Source organism: Lepisosteus platostomus, chromosome 17 (genome assembly GCF_059453375.1).
Source record: "Lepisosteus platostomus isolate fLepPlt1 chromosome 17, fLepPlt1.hap1, whole genome shotgun sequence".
NCBI lineage: Eukaryota > Metazoa > Chordata > Actinopteri > Semionotiformes > Lepisosteidae > Lepisosteus > Lepisosteus platostomus.
Genome location: NC_142627.1, coordinates 4861715 through 4878764, shown reverse-complemented (window position 1 = coordinate 4878764; position 17050 = coordinate 4861715). Strand labels below are relative to the sequence as shown.

Sequence of the window (17050 nt, the reverse complement as noted above, 5' to 3'; positions counted from 1 at the left end):
ATCTGCTGTGATTGACAAGCAATCTATACAATAGGAACACGGTAGTCGCTGACCCCCCGCCAATCGGAAGCGGTGGTGGGCGGGGCTTGAGCAGGGTTAGTGGAAGTGGTGGAGTGACAGGGACGGTACGGCGAAACGGCGGAGGGAGGTATCTGGGCAGCTGTGAGTTGATGTACCAACTTACTGTCACTGTGCGAAAAGCTTTTGAGTTCTGAGATAGTTGCTATTTCGACGTCGTTTCGCATAAGATGGCATCAGTTCCCGAGGAAATGGAAAACGACAAGGTAAGGAAGAAATACCAGAGTTACTGGAAAAGTGTTGTTTTCCACAGACAGCTGGCCATCCGCAGCTCGAGTCATGTGGGTTTCCTGTTCAGGACGCGTTTCCAGCGGAGTCGGTCTGTGAAGTTCGGCGGCGCTTTGCGCTGTGGGATCCGGGGAGGTTCGGATCAAGAAACCGCAGATCGTCGCCCTGCTGTCATGCGTGTCAGCAGGCATAAGACTGATAGAAGAATTGTATGTCGTTCACTTCTGGTGTTTAGTCAGTTCTCTCGAAAGTGTAGCAATAAACTTCCCATTCCGGATACTCCGTTTTTGGATTTTTGTCCGTTAAAAAAGCTGTAGCCCCTGAGATAGTGTTAAAGAAATTAGTTGATCAAATTTCAGCATTCCTTATATAAAATTCCTTATTAAGTGGTAGCGTTTGATGCATTGATTGGATGGTGAATTATTGCACCCGTGGTCTGTTAATGAAAGAGAAGGTTTAGGATGCTTGCAAGAGATTGAAATTACACTTTGCAGAGGGGCTGTCGATTGAGAGCAGCCTATCTCCAGTCTTTTCGTTGTGGTTTTGGTTATAAATATCAGTTTTTACTCCATTGCTGCTCTTCTTTTGCACTGGCCTCTGTGGGTCATGGACAAAGCCGTTCCCAAGGATAAGATGAGATGCTGAGGCCTACTGCTTCAAAGAAATAGCTTGCAGCTGTGGGCAGGTTGTTGGTGGACCAGTAGGTGGCGCACAGCCCCCTGGACAGGAATTTTCAAACTGTTATGGTGGCCAGGGACACTGTAGGAGGTGCTATCCCCTCTGAAATGCCCATGTCGGTATGTGATTTAGTGTAAACTCTGGTGCAGTCCTGCAGAGGATGATGCAGTGTTAACATGCACAGGTATCGGGCAGAAAAGGTTTAGTTACAGGCATCCTCAGATATGAAGTTTCAGCTCTCTCTGCGGGTTGTCCTAGTGACTGTTAGCAGCAGCTCGAAAGGACTTGCATTTCAAAACGTTGTGGAGAACACAGTAAATGTCCGGGATAGGAAGGTGTTTTCCAAGTCACCAGCTGGGCCCCTGGTTGCCTGTCTTGGCTGGGCAGTTAATTGAATTAGCTTTTGATGACATTTTCTTCTTCGTGCGACTTGGATGCTTTGTGTCTTTATTAGGAGTGTGCAAGAGTTAATAAAGCACAGGGAGAAACCTCAGGAGTCAGCATTTCACAGGTCCTGTTTGTTTAAAACTTCCTGAAAGGCATTCCAGAGGAAACGGTTATTTCCAGCTTATCCTTTCTGCCCTTTCTGCTGAGTCATCAGTCCACACAGTGCAGTCAGCTGTGTAAAGCACAGACTCAAGAGTACTTTGAACTTCTTAAGGTTTTAGCAGTGGCTCTTAGATCTGTAGTTTTCTTTGTTTCAAAATAATCTCAGAAGAAGATTACCAGCTCATGAACTCACTTTATTTGATCTTGTCCTGCTCACTATTGAGAGAGTTAATTGAATCACTGAATCGTTTCCACAGCCTGGTTGGGAAGTTTGTTCCGAATGCCCACATTTTTAAAGAAGACATACCTCAGTGTTTGAGTTTCTAAATAACTCCCATTTTCCTTTTCAGTCCTTGCTTCCTTTTTGATCCCATAGTAAGATTACCTTGTTAGATTTGACATTGAGATATTCCTCTGGGTTTGGTGAGCTGTGGTCTGGTCCACACAGCCTTCTCGGTTCAGGACGAGAGGAACAAGTCTGTGTCTGTCATGAAGTTCTGTGGCCTGTCATTGAACTCTTTCTAGAGCAGGATCATCTAGACCTTGAGTTACTGGCCAGATGGGAATCGTGGGATTGACTCATCATATTTTTGATTCAAAAGTGATTGCTGGACATGTGATATCAACACAGATATCAATGTGGCCAGTGTACCATTCACCATTCCATACGTGTATAAGCTACAAGTGCACAGAAACCCTGTTTTTATAGTCTCAGTCAGGTACACAGAAATGGGGTGTGTTGAGATTTGTGCATCATCTATGGGTACCACGTGTTTGCAATGAGCACCTTGAAGTTTAAATCTCACTGATTCTCGTTTGGACTCGAGATATGTGTAACGTGATGCAGTTTCATACTGTATGCCTGTCAAGTTATGTCAGCCAGTGTGAGACACTTATTGCCAGTGTCAGCGCAGGCGAGTGCAGTTGTATTGCTGCAGCCACACATCTGGCTAGCTGGTGAGTTTAGAAGTAATGTCAACAGAAAGATGTTTGTAGGGCTGGGTTTTCCTACAACTTGAAATGAATAGGACCTTTAAAAGCTTCCGTATGGCAAACGTAGTATTGGCACGTAGCTGTTCGTGTCCCAGTCGCAGTGTGACAAGGCCAGGAGGTGGCTGATTCACGCCAGGACTCCAGACCACCTCTGCTTGTTTAGTTGCTAAACAGGGGGCATGATAAATCAAAACAGATCATTGAAATATGGGGGGATGAGAATAACATAATTTTTCTGCTTTGGCAGCCATCTAATCTGAGCTAACAAACGGTGCGGAAAAGTGCCATTTGGATGCACGTCTCTGAGAAACATCTGGAGTTGTTGAAACTCTTGTGGAACGTGTAGCCAGATGTTTTAGCTGTTCCCATTAGAACTGGACTCTCTGCACTGTAAGCTCTCCTCCCTGAGGTCTAACAAATGCTTCATATTTTCCCATTAGTCATTTAATTCTGGTCTTTGTGCATGTTTTAACTTCCGACACTGCCTCTTTGTCCTTTCATTGTAACACAGCCGGTGTGGAAATGCTGTTATGATTTATTATTTATCAGGGAAAACAGTTTATTTCCAGGCTTGTGCTTCTGACTCTGGAAGAACGTTAAACACAAGCTTGTTGCACATCTGAGTGTAACTTCCCTATTTAAATACTTGAAGAAACACTCCGCTGTGCTGCTGTAGCGTTCTGAGGTGCAGGAGTGCTACTTCAGCTTCGGTTCAGGGAACAGAGATCCCTTTGCTATTAATGACTGCCTTGTCAAGCAGTGGCATGATTTTTCAAGGGGTTTGGCTCTTTGGCTGTTTTGCAGACAGTGTGCATTCTGACGTGCAGAGGCAGAACACAGCCCTGGTTGCCAAATACTCTGCAGTCTGTTGCAAGACACCACACATCACATGGGCAGGTCCCGATTGTGCGAGTGCCTTAGCAGTCAGCTGCTGTGATGTGTCCTGCCCAGGGCTCAGGATGTTTCTGCAGCACTGCATGGTTAGGAATAGTGCTCTTGGTGTGTCCCAGATTCTCAGATATTTCAGGTTTTTTTAGTCATCTGATCTTCGATTCAAAATTATTCTTGCTAATAGCTGTCATATCCATCTTAAAAATGTTTAAAATACTTCTTGCATTTCACCAGTGTGCTTGGAACTCATTCAGCAAAGGGGAATTTGTCTGTGAACATTTTCAGTAGTGTGTAGTGATAAAGATTGCTTGCTTGCTGCCAGCCTGTCTCTCCTTCACTCTGCCCCCAGGTGCGCTCGGTGTCCGTGGATCTGAACAACGACTCCTCCCTCATGATCGACATTCCCGACGCCCTGTGTGAGCGAGACAAGGTCAAGTTCACAGTGCACACCAAGGTAAGGGTGCCGGAGGAAGGACTTCACTGTCTTGGATTCTTGATATATAGAGTCAGAAACGACAGGCCACATAGTCCCTGAGCTTTAACGTAATGATGCAGCATGAAAGCATGAAGATTGTCCATTGTTTTCTAAGTGCTGATTTATTCATCTTCTTGATCTGCTCCACCTTCGTGTGCAGACATCAGCACGTGCTCCGCTTGGCCCTTTGTCGAGCAGCTCAGCATGGGTCCTGCCTGGGAAACACGTTCTTCCTTTGTGCTGATCTTTCTCCTGGCTGTGTTTCAGACCACGCTGGGCACCTTCCAGAAGCCGGAGTCCTCGGTGCCCAGGCAGCACGAGGACTTCATCTGGCTGCATGACACCCTGGTGGAGACGGAGGAGTACGCCGGCCTTATTGTGAGTGTCCAGCAAGGGGGCCACCGGGCCCGCGGCGGCCCTGGAGGCTTGTTGGGGAGTCGACATTCGTATTCCTGACCTAGCTGGGAGGTTTGCTTGTCACTGTTACAATCCTGTAAAAAGGTGACAGTTGCAGAAGAAAACAATGAAGGGCTCTGATCCTCCCAAGCCTTGTTGCAGAGCCGTGTCTGCAGCCCCTGTGTTGCCTGGCACCTGTGCTCACGGGAGTCCTGTGTCCCGCAGATCCCCCCAGCACCCCCGAAGCCCGACTTCGAGAGCCCCCGGGAGAAGATGCACAAGCTGGGGGAAGGGGAGGCCTCCATGACGAAGGAGGAGTACGCCAAGATGAAGCAGGAGCTGGAGGCGTAAGAATAAGCCCGGCAGTTCCTGGGGTTCAGGTGGGGTCAGGGTGGGGTTACGGGAAGCAGAGCACCAGGCGGCCTGAGGGCGTGGTCCTGCTCAGAGAGCTGCGCTGGCCTCTGTAGCCTGAGCGGCTGCTCTAAAACTACCCAGCAGTGATGAGGGCTGGGTTCAGGGCTGGGCTCCGAGCTGTGTGGTGCAGGAGTACCAGGTGCGCCTCTGCAGTCCTGGCCAGGACAGACTGGGAGAGCTCACACTCCTCAGGGGTATTGACAGTCAGCTGCAGTGACCAAGTTTCAGGCTACTAATTCAAGCAACGTTCCTCCTCATGGAGCCTCCCTAGAAGTCTCCCATGACGTTCTCTCTCGCTTGCGCTAGGGAGTACCTGGCAGTGTTTAAGAAGACAGTGCAAGTCCATGAAGTGTTCCTGCAGAGACTCTCCTCTCATCCCGTGTTCAGCAAAGATCGCAACTTCCAGATATTCCTGGAATACGAGCAGGATGTAAGCAGCTTTCTTTCATTTCCTCTTCCCCAGTCCGCACAGGAGGCAGAGAGGGGATGCTTGCTTTCCGTTTTGAATTTCCTTCCAAACACCCTGCATTTTTCAGTGAGAGTGAATTAGCATTTGGCAGAAGCATTGTGCTGAGGTCTTCACAAACCCTAGTTTCAAGGTACTTAGAGGCTTCTTGATGTGAGGAATCTGTGACATCAGGTTGCATGCTGTCCTTTTCATCTGATGCAGAGTGGTTCAGATTTGATGCTGATATTGATTTAGAATCATGTGCATTCCTGACCAAAAGCTGTTTGTCACAGAAGGCACAGACACAGCGGAGTCTGGTATCTTGGCCCTATATGTTGTGCCTGGCCTGAGCTCTGACAGTCATACAAAAAGGTGGCTGTTTTTACAGTGGGCTGAAAGAGACCTGGGGGAAACTTGAACAGTAGCTCTGTTTTAATTCTGTTTTTGGTGGGTGTACACTGTCCCTCTTTGTGGTGATTAGGGTTAGGGTTTCCTGTTACACAAGTACTGTTCCGAATCTGAATTTTAAACTTTATAATAAAACGAATCCACAAATGAGTATAATGTAGAGCTGTTGTCAGCCGTTTTCTTAAGATCTAAGATCACTTTACTGTCCATATGCAATTTCTTGTATTAGGAATTTGTCTTTTCGCATACCCCAGCTTGCTCTCCGTGAGACACACAGGCACACAGGGAGAAGCTTGGGGTCAGAGCGCAGGGTCAGCCATTTAAATGGCACCCCTGGAGCAGTTGGGTTTTTTTTTTATACATCATAATGGAAAATTAAGATAGGCAAACTAAGAACTGCAGGCACAGAGAGGATTCATACAAGTTGAACTAGGCCATTTTGCATCAGAGAGACCAAAGGAGCTGCAGACATTATTCCCAGAATATTGAAAAAAAACAAAACTAGGCCAGCAGGATCTTGTATATTGGTGTTGCCCCACCCAGGCTTCGGGCTGAGACATGAGTAGCTGTTGCCCCCATCAAGCAATCTCTTCACTGTTGGAAAAATCCAAGTTCAAAATCTGGGCTTCTCTTTTAGTGTTACTTTCTATTATGAGACTGATTGCAGGCCTGCATGTGAATAGCACAAGACTTGTAGATGCCAAAGCTCTTTTCTCGGGTCGCACTTGTGCAGCTCAGCGTCCGGAGAAAGAACGCCAAGGAGATGTTTGGGGGTTTCCTGAAGAACATGGTGAAGACTGCGGACGAAGTTATCATCTCTGGGATAAGGGTCAGTTGTGTTTCCTCCTAAATGAGCTCCCACTTGGCGCCAAAACACTGACAGGGACTTGTGGGCCAGACCTGCTGCGCAGCACTGTCTCGCTCAGAAGGGTCTCGAGATAAACATACGAGATGCAGGCCAGTGAGGGGGTGAGTTAAGCACCTTCATTTCGCCTCACTTGCACTCAACATACCAGAATTACCTGTAGAATAACAAATTACAGGGGCTATACCAGCATGTGAGCAGTTTCTACCCCATTATTCCACCTCTGAGGGAGTAGAGGTGGAATAGATGTGCCATTATCCAGTTTTCTCCTTGTCTTCACCTCTTGTCTCAATGAGTGGAGCTGATTAATGATTTACAGTTATGAAAGCAAAATAAATTGGTAATTCCAATGCTGGAGTGTCAGTTTTCCTAGGAGAGCACTTTCACTCCAGGCTCTTATAACCAGATTTTTGAATACAGGTCTTCAGTTTTTTTGGAGTGTTTTTATCGTGCTTAACCAATTCCTGTCTTCCAGGAGGTGGATGACTTTTTCGACCAGGAAAAGACTTTCCTCCTCGACTATTTCAGCAAGATCAAAGACTCCACTGCCAAAGCTGAGAGAATGACCCAGTCCCACAAAAGTGTGTTTTTATTTCACTTTCTTGTCCTTGTTAAGATTCTTAATGAACTGTTGTTTTTAGGAATGGCCTGATTGCTCCTGTTTGCTTCCTTAGATGTGGCTGATGATTACATCCTTATCTCGACCAGCCTGAACAGCCTGTCTGCAGGTGAAAACACAGTGCTGAAGGGGTGAGATCCCATCCACACTGTCTTATAACAACCTCAAGATCTGTCACAATCTGAAAGGAATTACTAACAAGTCATTTATTGTCCTGTACTGGAACTGTGCTTTGCCTGATTTTATTACATCTACTTGTTCAAAGATGGGATTTTAAAGCCTGATCTTTCACCTGTTGTAGGCACCTGGTAAAACTAGCAGAGCTGTTTGAGAAGCTGAAGGTAAGATTTGGGTTTGGTAATGATTTGCTTTAATAGAATTTATAAAATTGTGGATAATATTTTTAGTCCTAATTTGGAACAGAAGCCCTGGCTGAATCATTTATAAGGCAACACAGCAGGCAAGGGAACTGAAAGATGTTCAGGTAGCCTTGACTTATGGCCTGCTGAGAGCCCTGCGTGACGCTGGTGTCAAGCTTCTCGGAGAGAGGACACGGCTGTTCCTGCTCACTTTCTGTTTCCTGTGATCCTGCAGAAAGTGGAAGCGCGAGTGGCTTCGGACCAGGAGCTGAAGCTGACCGAGCTGCTGAGATACTACATGAGAGACATACAGGCAGCCAAGGTAAGCGCGTGGCTCAGAGCAGTGGTGTGACACGTCCGCCCGTGCCAGGGAACCACACTGTATGCGTTGCTCTCTCCTGTCAGGACCTGCTGTACCGGCGCGCGCGGGCGCTGGCCAACTACGAGAACTCCAACAAGGCCCTGGATAAGGCCCGCCTGAAGAGCAAGGATGTGAAGCAAGCGGAGGAACAGCAGCAGCTGTGCTGTCGGAAATTCGAAATGCTCTCTGAGTCAGCGAAGAAAGGTACCCTGTCGCTAAGGGCTCTGTGTCCTCACTGTACACTAGCTAACAGGTTCCAGGTAGTAGACCTTCCAGCATGTTCCACAGCAGGATTTTGCAGCACCAAGCTTGTTTGTGACATGACTGCCTGAAAATCAAGTCAATTATATGACAGCAGGTTATATCAGACCCTGGACAGGGTCAGACTGGCCAAACCGCTAAATTCTAAAATATTTCCTAAATTGGGGGTGCTCAGTCGTTGTCCTGTGGGGCATTTGTGTTTGTGAGCTTTTATTCCATCTCAGCTCTTATTGAGCAAAATGAACATGGACCAAATCAACAGCTTCTCCTCGCTTTCCAGATACTGCCACTTTAAAGTGGCAGGGTGGCCCACTCTTATCCCAGATGTTGACCTCCAGTCATTACTGGGTTTTGAAGTAGTTTTCCTACCCCATGCCACAGTCAGCTCTGCATGGTTTTATCTTCTAACCCAGAGTGCTTAAGCATCACAGCTGGGATGAACTGCTATGCTATGTGAGGTGTGAGCTTTGGTGCTCCAAGCACAGAAACATCCAGAGCTACAGCAGCAGTGGGGTAGTGCTGACCATGCAGTGAAAAATACACTGTTAAAGGAACAGGAACTGGGAGATGATAAGATTTTCCAGAAGCACATTCTATTTTAGGACAGATTAGTTTCTTTGCATTTGTTCCCACAGTTGTGGATGAATAAGAGCCTGCAGTGTGTACGGTTTGGTAGGAAGAATAGAGCCTGTCGTGTGATTCTCTCTCATTTCTCTCCATAGGCCCTGGGCTCTCTTGTCCAGGGTGGAGAAACGGAAAATGCCAGTGAAAGATGAGAAAACCCTGCGTGTTGTGCAGATAAAAATCCTTGTTTTGTCGTTTTACAGAACTAACAACCTTTAAGGCACGCAGAGTGGTGGCTTTTCGCAAGAATCTCATAGAAATGGCAGAGTTAGAAATCAAACATGCCAAAGTAAGTTCTCATTGCAGTGAAAGTGTGCACATTTAAAATCTAGGTCAAATTAATGCTAAATATAACTTAAATTCTCATTGTTTCTTATTCCAATTGTTTTTTCTTAGCTCTGTGTTTTTTCTTATCTTTGCTCTGTAAAAATAATTTAAGATTTTAGAGAATTGGAAGCAGAGCATAACGTACAGAAGTCACGCTTAGTATTCTCTGTGCTGCTTTTATTTCCAGAGCAACATGTCCCTCTTACAAAACTGCATTGAGCTGCTGAAGACCAACTGAGGGCGCAGGCTGGTGCAGTTTAGGGCTGAGCAGGAGCTTTGGGGGCCGTGGTCAGTCTCCACAGCACCTGCACAGCTGCCTCTGTGTTTACATGACCAGCCTTCCCTGTCCTGAACCTCCCAGCCTCTTCTCCCTTTCTGTCTTGTCCAGCGGGCAGCTTCGTTTGTGTGTCTCCCATGTGCTGGGGGGTTGTGAAGAAATTCTGTGCCAGTTTTGCAAAAGGCTTCCAGGTGGCAGACCTGCTAAATCAAGCTCAATAGTATTAAAGAATTCAGAACGGATGCAAAGGAAACATTTCATCTTTCAGCCATCTGAATGTCTTCAGGTCGTATTTGTAAGCTAGAGGGCTGCTAACTGGAGGAGCTTGGTGAAACTGTCCTCTGTCTCTTATTGTCCCCGCAGTCCTTTTCAAAACACGTGAAACAAAGCCATGCTTGCACCTTCCTCTCGCGCTGCTGTTTGACTGGTAACTGTGGGAATCCAGTCGATGTGTGTTTTCCCCCAGGGGCTCTGCCACGCGACCGCGGGCTCAGCAGCCTGTAAGGCATCCTGCTGAGCACAGTCGCAACAGCATGGCGACGTTGAGCTGCAGGGAAAAACAATGTGCTGATTTTTCAGGAGCCTACAAGAGTTTGGCACTTGGCGGCTCAGGAATCCAGCCCTCCACTCCTCAGGAGGCTAGGAGCTGGGAGGACTGCAGTCTCTGGTGCTGTGACGGGGAAAGGGCATCCTGGCAGCATGAGAAAGTCCTGCCAGGAGTTAGAAAACCGCTCTTCAGTGTTGGCGTCCACATAAATTTTAAAAACCTCTGTTCTGCGTGCAAACAGGGTCCTGTAGTCCACAGTTCCTCAGCCAGCTGGGAAACAGCGCCCCTCTGTGGCGTGGCCACACTCCTGCCAGCACCGTTGTTCTAAGAGCTGTATCTGTCCGCCGTTAGAAGCGCGGCGTGGGGACCCCACGTTGGACCGTGACGGCGTCGTCATCCGAGCTCAGGAGCAACAGTCGATTCCGAAACTGGGGGGTCGAAAAGGGAAAGCAATTGGCCGTCCCGTATTGTTTTCGTACAGAACGGCGCGTGTTGTAACGCGAGGGCCGCGAAGGAATGTACCATCCCACATCACCCGCGATGCAGACAGACGGGTTTGGAAGTCCTATGTGCCTACACCCTCCTGTACTGTAACTGCTCTAAGGCGTTTTGAGACTTTCTCCCCTCGGTTCCGACTCGGACAGGCGCATGTGCCCTCACCCAGCTCCTCGTGTCCGGTCATCTCTATGCACAGCGTACGGGGCCGTGTCTGGGATAGATATGCATTAATTTGTTTTGTAGTTTTACAATTGCGTGGTGTTGAATTCTTCAGATAGTACCAAGCTTATTTACCTGTGGAAGCGACACTTTGTAAGGGACCAAAATGTTTAATCTTGTCACACTAATAAAAACGAAGCAATAATAAAAAAATGTATTACAGAAACTGTCATAGAATGTCAGTATCTCATCGGAGGGCAAGTGAAAATTATGTTTTTTATAACTGTTTCTAATAGAGAAAAAACTTTCAGACTCTTTAGATGTGATTTCTCCCACAGAATGGCTGGAGTTGTTCGTTTTATGAAGAAACTTGTTATACTGAAAACACTTAAATAAAGGACTCTAGCCATTCTGATCTGTGCACGAGTCTTTATCACACGGACACGGAGACTCAGCGTCGCTTGGATTCTTAAAACACTCTTGTGAGTTTAAGTGTTAAAAAGTAGACGTTTCTGAAACAGATTATGCCTTGAATGTGCAATTAATTATTTTTTCACACAGTATTTTTTTTTTGTATATCATCAATACACCATTACAGCCTTCTACATGGGAACGTCTACTAAGTAGGTACGTGCTGTAGCAATTTTTTTTAAGTGCAGATATTGTAATGTAAACAGATGAAGCTGCAACTTAATTTCTTATCATCAGAGGGCAGTATTCGACGATCTCCAGAATGTAATGGCACACGAGGCTAAAGCTACGTGGCTGTTCTTCAGCAGCTCAAGTGTGCTGATGGTGAGTGAAGACTTTGTGTCGCTCTGTTGAGTTGTTATACGAGCCATACTTTCACACAGTCTGCTGTACTCTTTCCTGCAAGGATTACCATTCACCGAGCTGGAGAGAGAAGAACATGGATCTCTGATCTCTGGTCCTGAGTTGCTACTGACTTGAACATTTCCTACAGACTGGGTTAATTCAGCTCACAGCATTACTTTCAGATCATGTGCTTGAACACACATTGGGTCAATGTTTGTAAAGGTCCTGCAGGTTTCATAGAAACTGTACTGTGTTTGGCAATTTAAGACCTGGAACAGTGAAAATGCAGCTTTGTTCATACAATAAGGCTGCTGCAGGATTCCAATACAATAATTCCCTCAGTTCACCTTTTAAAAGGCAACTCTGGTGTTTAATTTGAGTGCCACAACCTGTTTTGCTCCACAATACACATTGAAATCAATTCAATTTTGGAAAATTCCGGCAGAGTCCATGTCCTGAGCTGCTATTGATCTGAACATTTCCTACAAACTAGATTATCAGACCACAGCATTTCTTTTGGAACATGTGATTAAACATATTGTACATTGGGTCAATCTAGATTTAAATCAAACCTCCAAAATCTGGAAATAGTAAAACCGGGTTATTTTGCTCTTAATTTGTGTCTGTTTATTTCAACTTGCTTTGCAAGGTCATTCTGCCACACAACCTAAGCAAGGAGGAATGCAGCAGGGAAACAGAGGCCTAAAAGAGCCCCAGTAGACCAGGACTCTAGACCTGGAACACTGCAGGAGAGCTGGGTTGGCACTGCTCTCCTTATTACATTTGGTTTAATGCATTAAGTCAACAGCAATGTTTGCTTTTCCTCTAGGCGTTTTACATACCGGAATGCTATCTTAGTCTTCTGTAAATACCCTCTGTGCTGGAGATCCTGTTCAATTAGGAACTGTCCGGCTTATTTGTCCAGTCCCTGCCTATGCTGCTGATCCTGTCTCTCGTACAGATCCAGACTCTCATACAGACTGTCGACCAGCACATGAGAGAGATCTCTAAGCTGACGAGCGCTGCCTTGCTCAGCTAGGATCCACACTTCCTGCTTCAGGCACTGACTGGACTGTAAGTAAACAGGATTCAACAGAAATCTGCAGCCCTTCAGGCAGGCTGAAAATGAACCGCCAGAAACCTTAGGATTAAAGGACGCTGTGGAGGAGAAAAGATGCTAGAGCTATCTAACAGCTATCTTTTTTTTTAAAAAAAACTGTACTATAAATAAAGGTGTGAAAGAATACAAATGGTGCATTGTTTTGCTGAATTTATTCTTGGATTTATGGAAATATCTATTTGTGTGTCTGATCATGCCAGGAATCCCAGTCTGTTGCTATGGAGTACAGGAAATCCTGTACTGGACTGAGACAGGGGAACCTTAGCAGCTGTCTGACTCTGGATTGGCTGTGTGTTGCAAAAGGAAACTACACATTTTCTCGCTCTAATACAGCTGTACAGATGTGTTGTAAAGCACAAAACTGCTTTCCTAACTTCCAAACTTAACAAAAAAGGAAGCCAAATTTTTTTTTTTTTGCTTCTATTTAGTTTTTTCACATGGTTTTGCCTGAGTCTATGTTTTATTTGCCCTTTACCTTTCTCTGTGTTAACCCTGTCTTCCCATCTGTGCTCCGTGTGAAACCATATCAAGATCATGGCTCCCTGTTGAGAAACAAGGCGCAGGATTGGGAAAAGTGTTGCTATTCTTCTGGATTGGGGGGTCAGTTTGACCGAGCAGACCTGAATGCTCCCCAGGCAGGGCCACTGAAGTGAAAATCAGGTAAACACACAGGCAAATGGAGAGACAGCAAGTTCAATTTAAGCATTTAATCACAATCCAATATGCAGCTCCCTACTGTTGCTCCTACATCACAGAGCATCCTTAGAAACATTGATGTCCTTGACCCAGCTGTGCTCCAGTTACAGTCAGCTGCATGAAAGCTGTTTTCCAAAAGAGGAGTTTTAAATTTAGCGTGCAGGCTTCCCCCAAGCTGCCAGAAGGGAGATCCCCAGGGCAGAATCACAGCAGGGGCAGGCTGCCCTCTGTGATCCGAAGGCACAGGAGCAGGTGCCCGGTGGAGAGAAGAAGGACCCTAACAGTCAGACCAGAAAAGGAACCAGGTTGTTGTGTTTATACCCTCCATCTCCATTCACACCCTGTGCACCAAGGACATGATGAAATGCAATTTAAAGACCTTTTTTTTTAAACCCACCTCCACCCCCCCAACTTTGGAGGACTTCCTTTTTTTCACTCTCTCATTTCTGTTCTTATTAGACAATAACAAAAATAATGTTCACAAAAAATATTCATTCAAAAACTTCCTACTAATATTCTTAACATCCAGTGCCATTCAAGTATGTCTCTAATGGGCCCCAAACATTCCTATACCCATTAAGTTTCCCCTCTAAATTATATTAAATATTTTCAAATTTAACTTACAGCCTTTTAATCCATTCTTTGTGCAACAGTCCTGTACTGTCCACCCATTTTCGCAATATTATTTTTTTAGAAATAATTCAGAGAGTCAAAAAAGTATTTTTATATTGAATTGCTACTTTAACCTTTGATAAATCACCAAGGATACATATAATGGGAGTAAGCGGAATTGAGTTATTTAGGTACCGTAGAGCTGTCCCCATTGTTAAGGTCCAGAATGACTGTATACCATATTAAGTGCAATAGTGATCCTTTATGTGTGTTACATTTTGAACAAATTCCTGTATTATTAATCTTTTTCAAATTCTCTGGGGTATAACAGTCTGTTTAAAATTCTGTACTGAAGCAGTTTGCTATGTATAGCTCTAAATGGATAACTAACATTATGCCACACGGTGTCCCAGTCTATGTCCTCTGACCCTACAGAGATCGGCTGTCCACTGAGATGCACAACTATCAAAAGACTTGTCTGACCTTGCATTAAGAAGGTTGTAAAAAAAAAAAGATCTTATGTTATTCATTTCTTGTGGATGATTATTCCTTTGTACAATCAAATTAGCTAAAGCAATAATAATTAGTAAAACAATTACAGAAAATATATTACTAGTTTTAGATATTTAGAACAAAAATATAAGTTTTATTTGAGAGACTGACTCTGTGTTCCCTTGGCTTGACAGGATTATACTGGGCTGCAGCTTCTGTTGAGTTTCCTCCCCCAGCAGGACTAGAAGATGTTCTGATTCAGGCAGGTGTGGAATTTCCGGGATTAGATCTGTCATTGTAAGAAACAATATTTGTCTGATCCTGGAGTATTTACTATTTATTCTGTATAATGCACATTAGATAAAGCTGCAATCAACAACAAATGCCCTTCAAATATGATTTGCAGAAAGTAAAACTGATCAGTGGTTGGTAATAGAAATAATATACTGATAGAAAGGAAAAGCCAGGAAATCCCATTTCGTAATTAACAGTTTTGTTACAGGCTCCTCCTACCTTTCAATGACTCTTTAAACTGGATTTAAGGACTGAGGACATTAAGAAACACCTTCCAGATTCTCACCTGTGTTTTCTGTACCAGCCCCCACCGTGTTACTGTGGCTGGAGTAGGTCTAGAAAGTCTTGTGTGTTCTCAGTACATTTGTTTGACGTTTGCTTTCTGGCAGAAAAAACAATGACTTTTCATAGCAGCTTGCTCAGACCAGTGGGCACTGTGAGAGCCATTGGGGTGGTGTTGCTCTGTTTCTTACACAAAAGGGCCAGAGCCATCAGACTCCTGTCTGGAGTGCTGTACCAGCAGAGCCAGTCAGACGCAATGGAATGTTTTGGCATCTCCTTTGACTCTCTGATGCTTCAGATCCTAATCTGCGTGGAACCAAGCCAGGATTGGAGAGCCGACCAGACTCTGCAGTCGGGCTGCACTGAGCACTCAACCCTGGTTTCCTGTTTTGAAAACATTAACCCCATAAAAGTGGTGATTACATTTCCATTTTTAGTCCAATAGCATCTGTTTATCAAGAAAATTAGGAGCAATTTGTTTTTCACTATGTATAGCACTCTTTGTGCCACCCATTCCTTGGGCAGTACAGAGATCTCTGCCTCCTGAAAGATCAGGCCCAAGGGTAGATTATGGTACTTACATCTCTCCTTTACAGTTTACAGCCTTTACACTGTTGTCAGCACAGGACCTGAAGTATCCACCTATAGGAGACACATCAGACCATGGACTCTTCCACCAAAGGGTTTCTATGGATAAACACACAGCAATGCAATCTTGTGTCTTCTGCTGATGAGATGAAAAGTTGGCTTCTGACTGTGTGGACCTAAGTACCAGAGCAACATGTTTAGAGAGAAATGTACAGGTGTGATTTCATCTCAGCCTGGAAAAAATTCACTGCAATGAAATCACTTCTTATTTTTAAGACCAATTGCCATCCCTGCTCCTAGAGAGAGCCAGACAGGCCCGCACTGTCTTCAGTACACAAATGAAAGTGATGATGTACAAGGCCAGCCAGACTCTACAATAAAACCACAATGTTGAGACACTTGAGACATCTGTGCTTCTCATGCTTCTGCCACTGTATGCTGCACACAGCGGCCAACGTGCTTGAAATGATCTAAAGCTTAAAGCCTTCTGTAGCTACTGTAACTTATCAGTCGTGACACTTTAAACACAGAGGCAGGACTCTGCATGGAGACAGAATGCAGATGTAATTGAGCTGTGAGTGGTGATGCTGAGAGCTGCAGAAACTTGCGAGTAGACTGGCCTCAAGGTGAGCTCCATCTGACACAGAGGGACAACAGGAAATGCCAAAGACCTCCAGAGAATTGCCACAACCAAAACACACACTCCACTTCCTGTTAGGGGCAGTGTTGCCTAGCAACAGGATCCAAACAAAACAGGCTCTCTTCAGAAGGCCTGTAATGTACTGTGCAGACATCCTACTGTCGGAGTTTCCTGGCTGCTGTGTAACTTGGCCGGATCAGATGTTTGTCCAGCACCCATGCAGTCCAGTCTAAGGCTTGCAATCACCACACTGACACTCCTTTATCCTGACACTCAGCTTCTATCAGGTGGAGCTGTTCCGGCCTGCTGAGGTTCTTAGCCATCACACTTAACCGAATACTAGCCCAACCCCGTGTGACCTCTGACTGAAAAAGAGTGAGATAGGAGTGAGAAACTTCACTACACTAATGTATCCTAAAATAAATAAAGGTATATCAGGAAATGAGCCTGATTCTCTTTCTGTGATGTGCTGTGAAGTTCCTTCATGAATCTGGGATCTTTTCTGAAGCGAGCAAGTCTCCAAACAGTATGGGAATATTTGAAGGTTATTTTAAAATATGATTGTTTAATCTATGAATTGTTTTTGTTTTTTTATATGCAGCACATGATTGTAAATATGTTTCTGTACTATATCTGTGCATGTTTCTCTGTAGTGAGGCTGTGTGGACTCTGGAGCCAGACCCCCTGCTGACTGACATATTCCAGTCAGACAGGGGCTAAACACTACCTAAATTAAATTCCACAGGCAAAGCAAGTAAACACATAGCACTGCTCCAGTGCAGAGTTCCCTGCTCTGCAGCAACCTGCCACCTGCCCTATGCCAACAGGAAATTTACGCTGGCACCTTGAAAAGTGAAGCACAGATAAAATAAATGACACAGTTCACACACACTGGAGTTTTGCTGACTTGATTTGTTCATTTTCTAGAAATGACTAAGTGGAATGTATTTACCCTCTGGAATTTTAAAGCCAAACTGCAGTAACTCAGTTTTCATGACTACAACTTTAGAAAACCTGGTTATGCATAAGAACATAACATAAAAAGTGAGGTCAGT

The 17050-nt window shown here is 45.0% G+C and overlaps 1 protein-coding gene and 1 long non-coding RNA gene across 2 annotated transcripts; one reads left to right on the top strand and one right to left on the bottom strand.

Annotated features, from left to right (window-relative positions):
* Positions 1–78: 78 nt before the first annotated feature.
* Positions 79–10867, top strand: snx5 (sorting nexin 5). The gene is made up of 13 exons (XM_088610775.1): positions 79–284; positions 3767–3871; positions 4160–4270; positions 4514–4635; positions 5009–5132; positions 6292–6387; positions 6899–7004; positions 7098–7173; positions 7344–7383; positions 7637–7723; positions 7807–7966; positions 8851–8936; positions 9162–10867. Exons 1-13 carry the CDS (start codon positions 249–251, stop codon positions 9210–9212), a joined length of 1200 nt encoding a protein of 399 aa, XP_088466901.1. The 5' UTR covers positions 79–248; the 3' UTR covers positions 9213–10867.
* A 2314-nt stretch (positions 10868–13181) lies between these two features.
* LOC148645930 (uncharacterized) lies at positions 13182–16310 on the bottom strand. The gene is made up of 3 exons (XR_015928015.1): positions 14772–16310; positions 14363–14480; positions 13182–13364 (listed from the first exon to the last, which is right to left on the bottom strand). It is a non-coding gene; the product is annotated as an uncharacterized LOC148645930 (long non-coding RNA).
* Between the last annotated feature and the right edge of the window lie 740 nt (positions 16311–17050).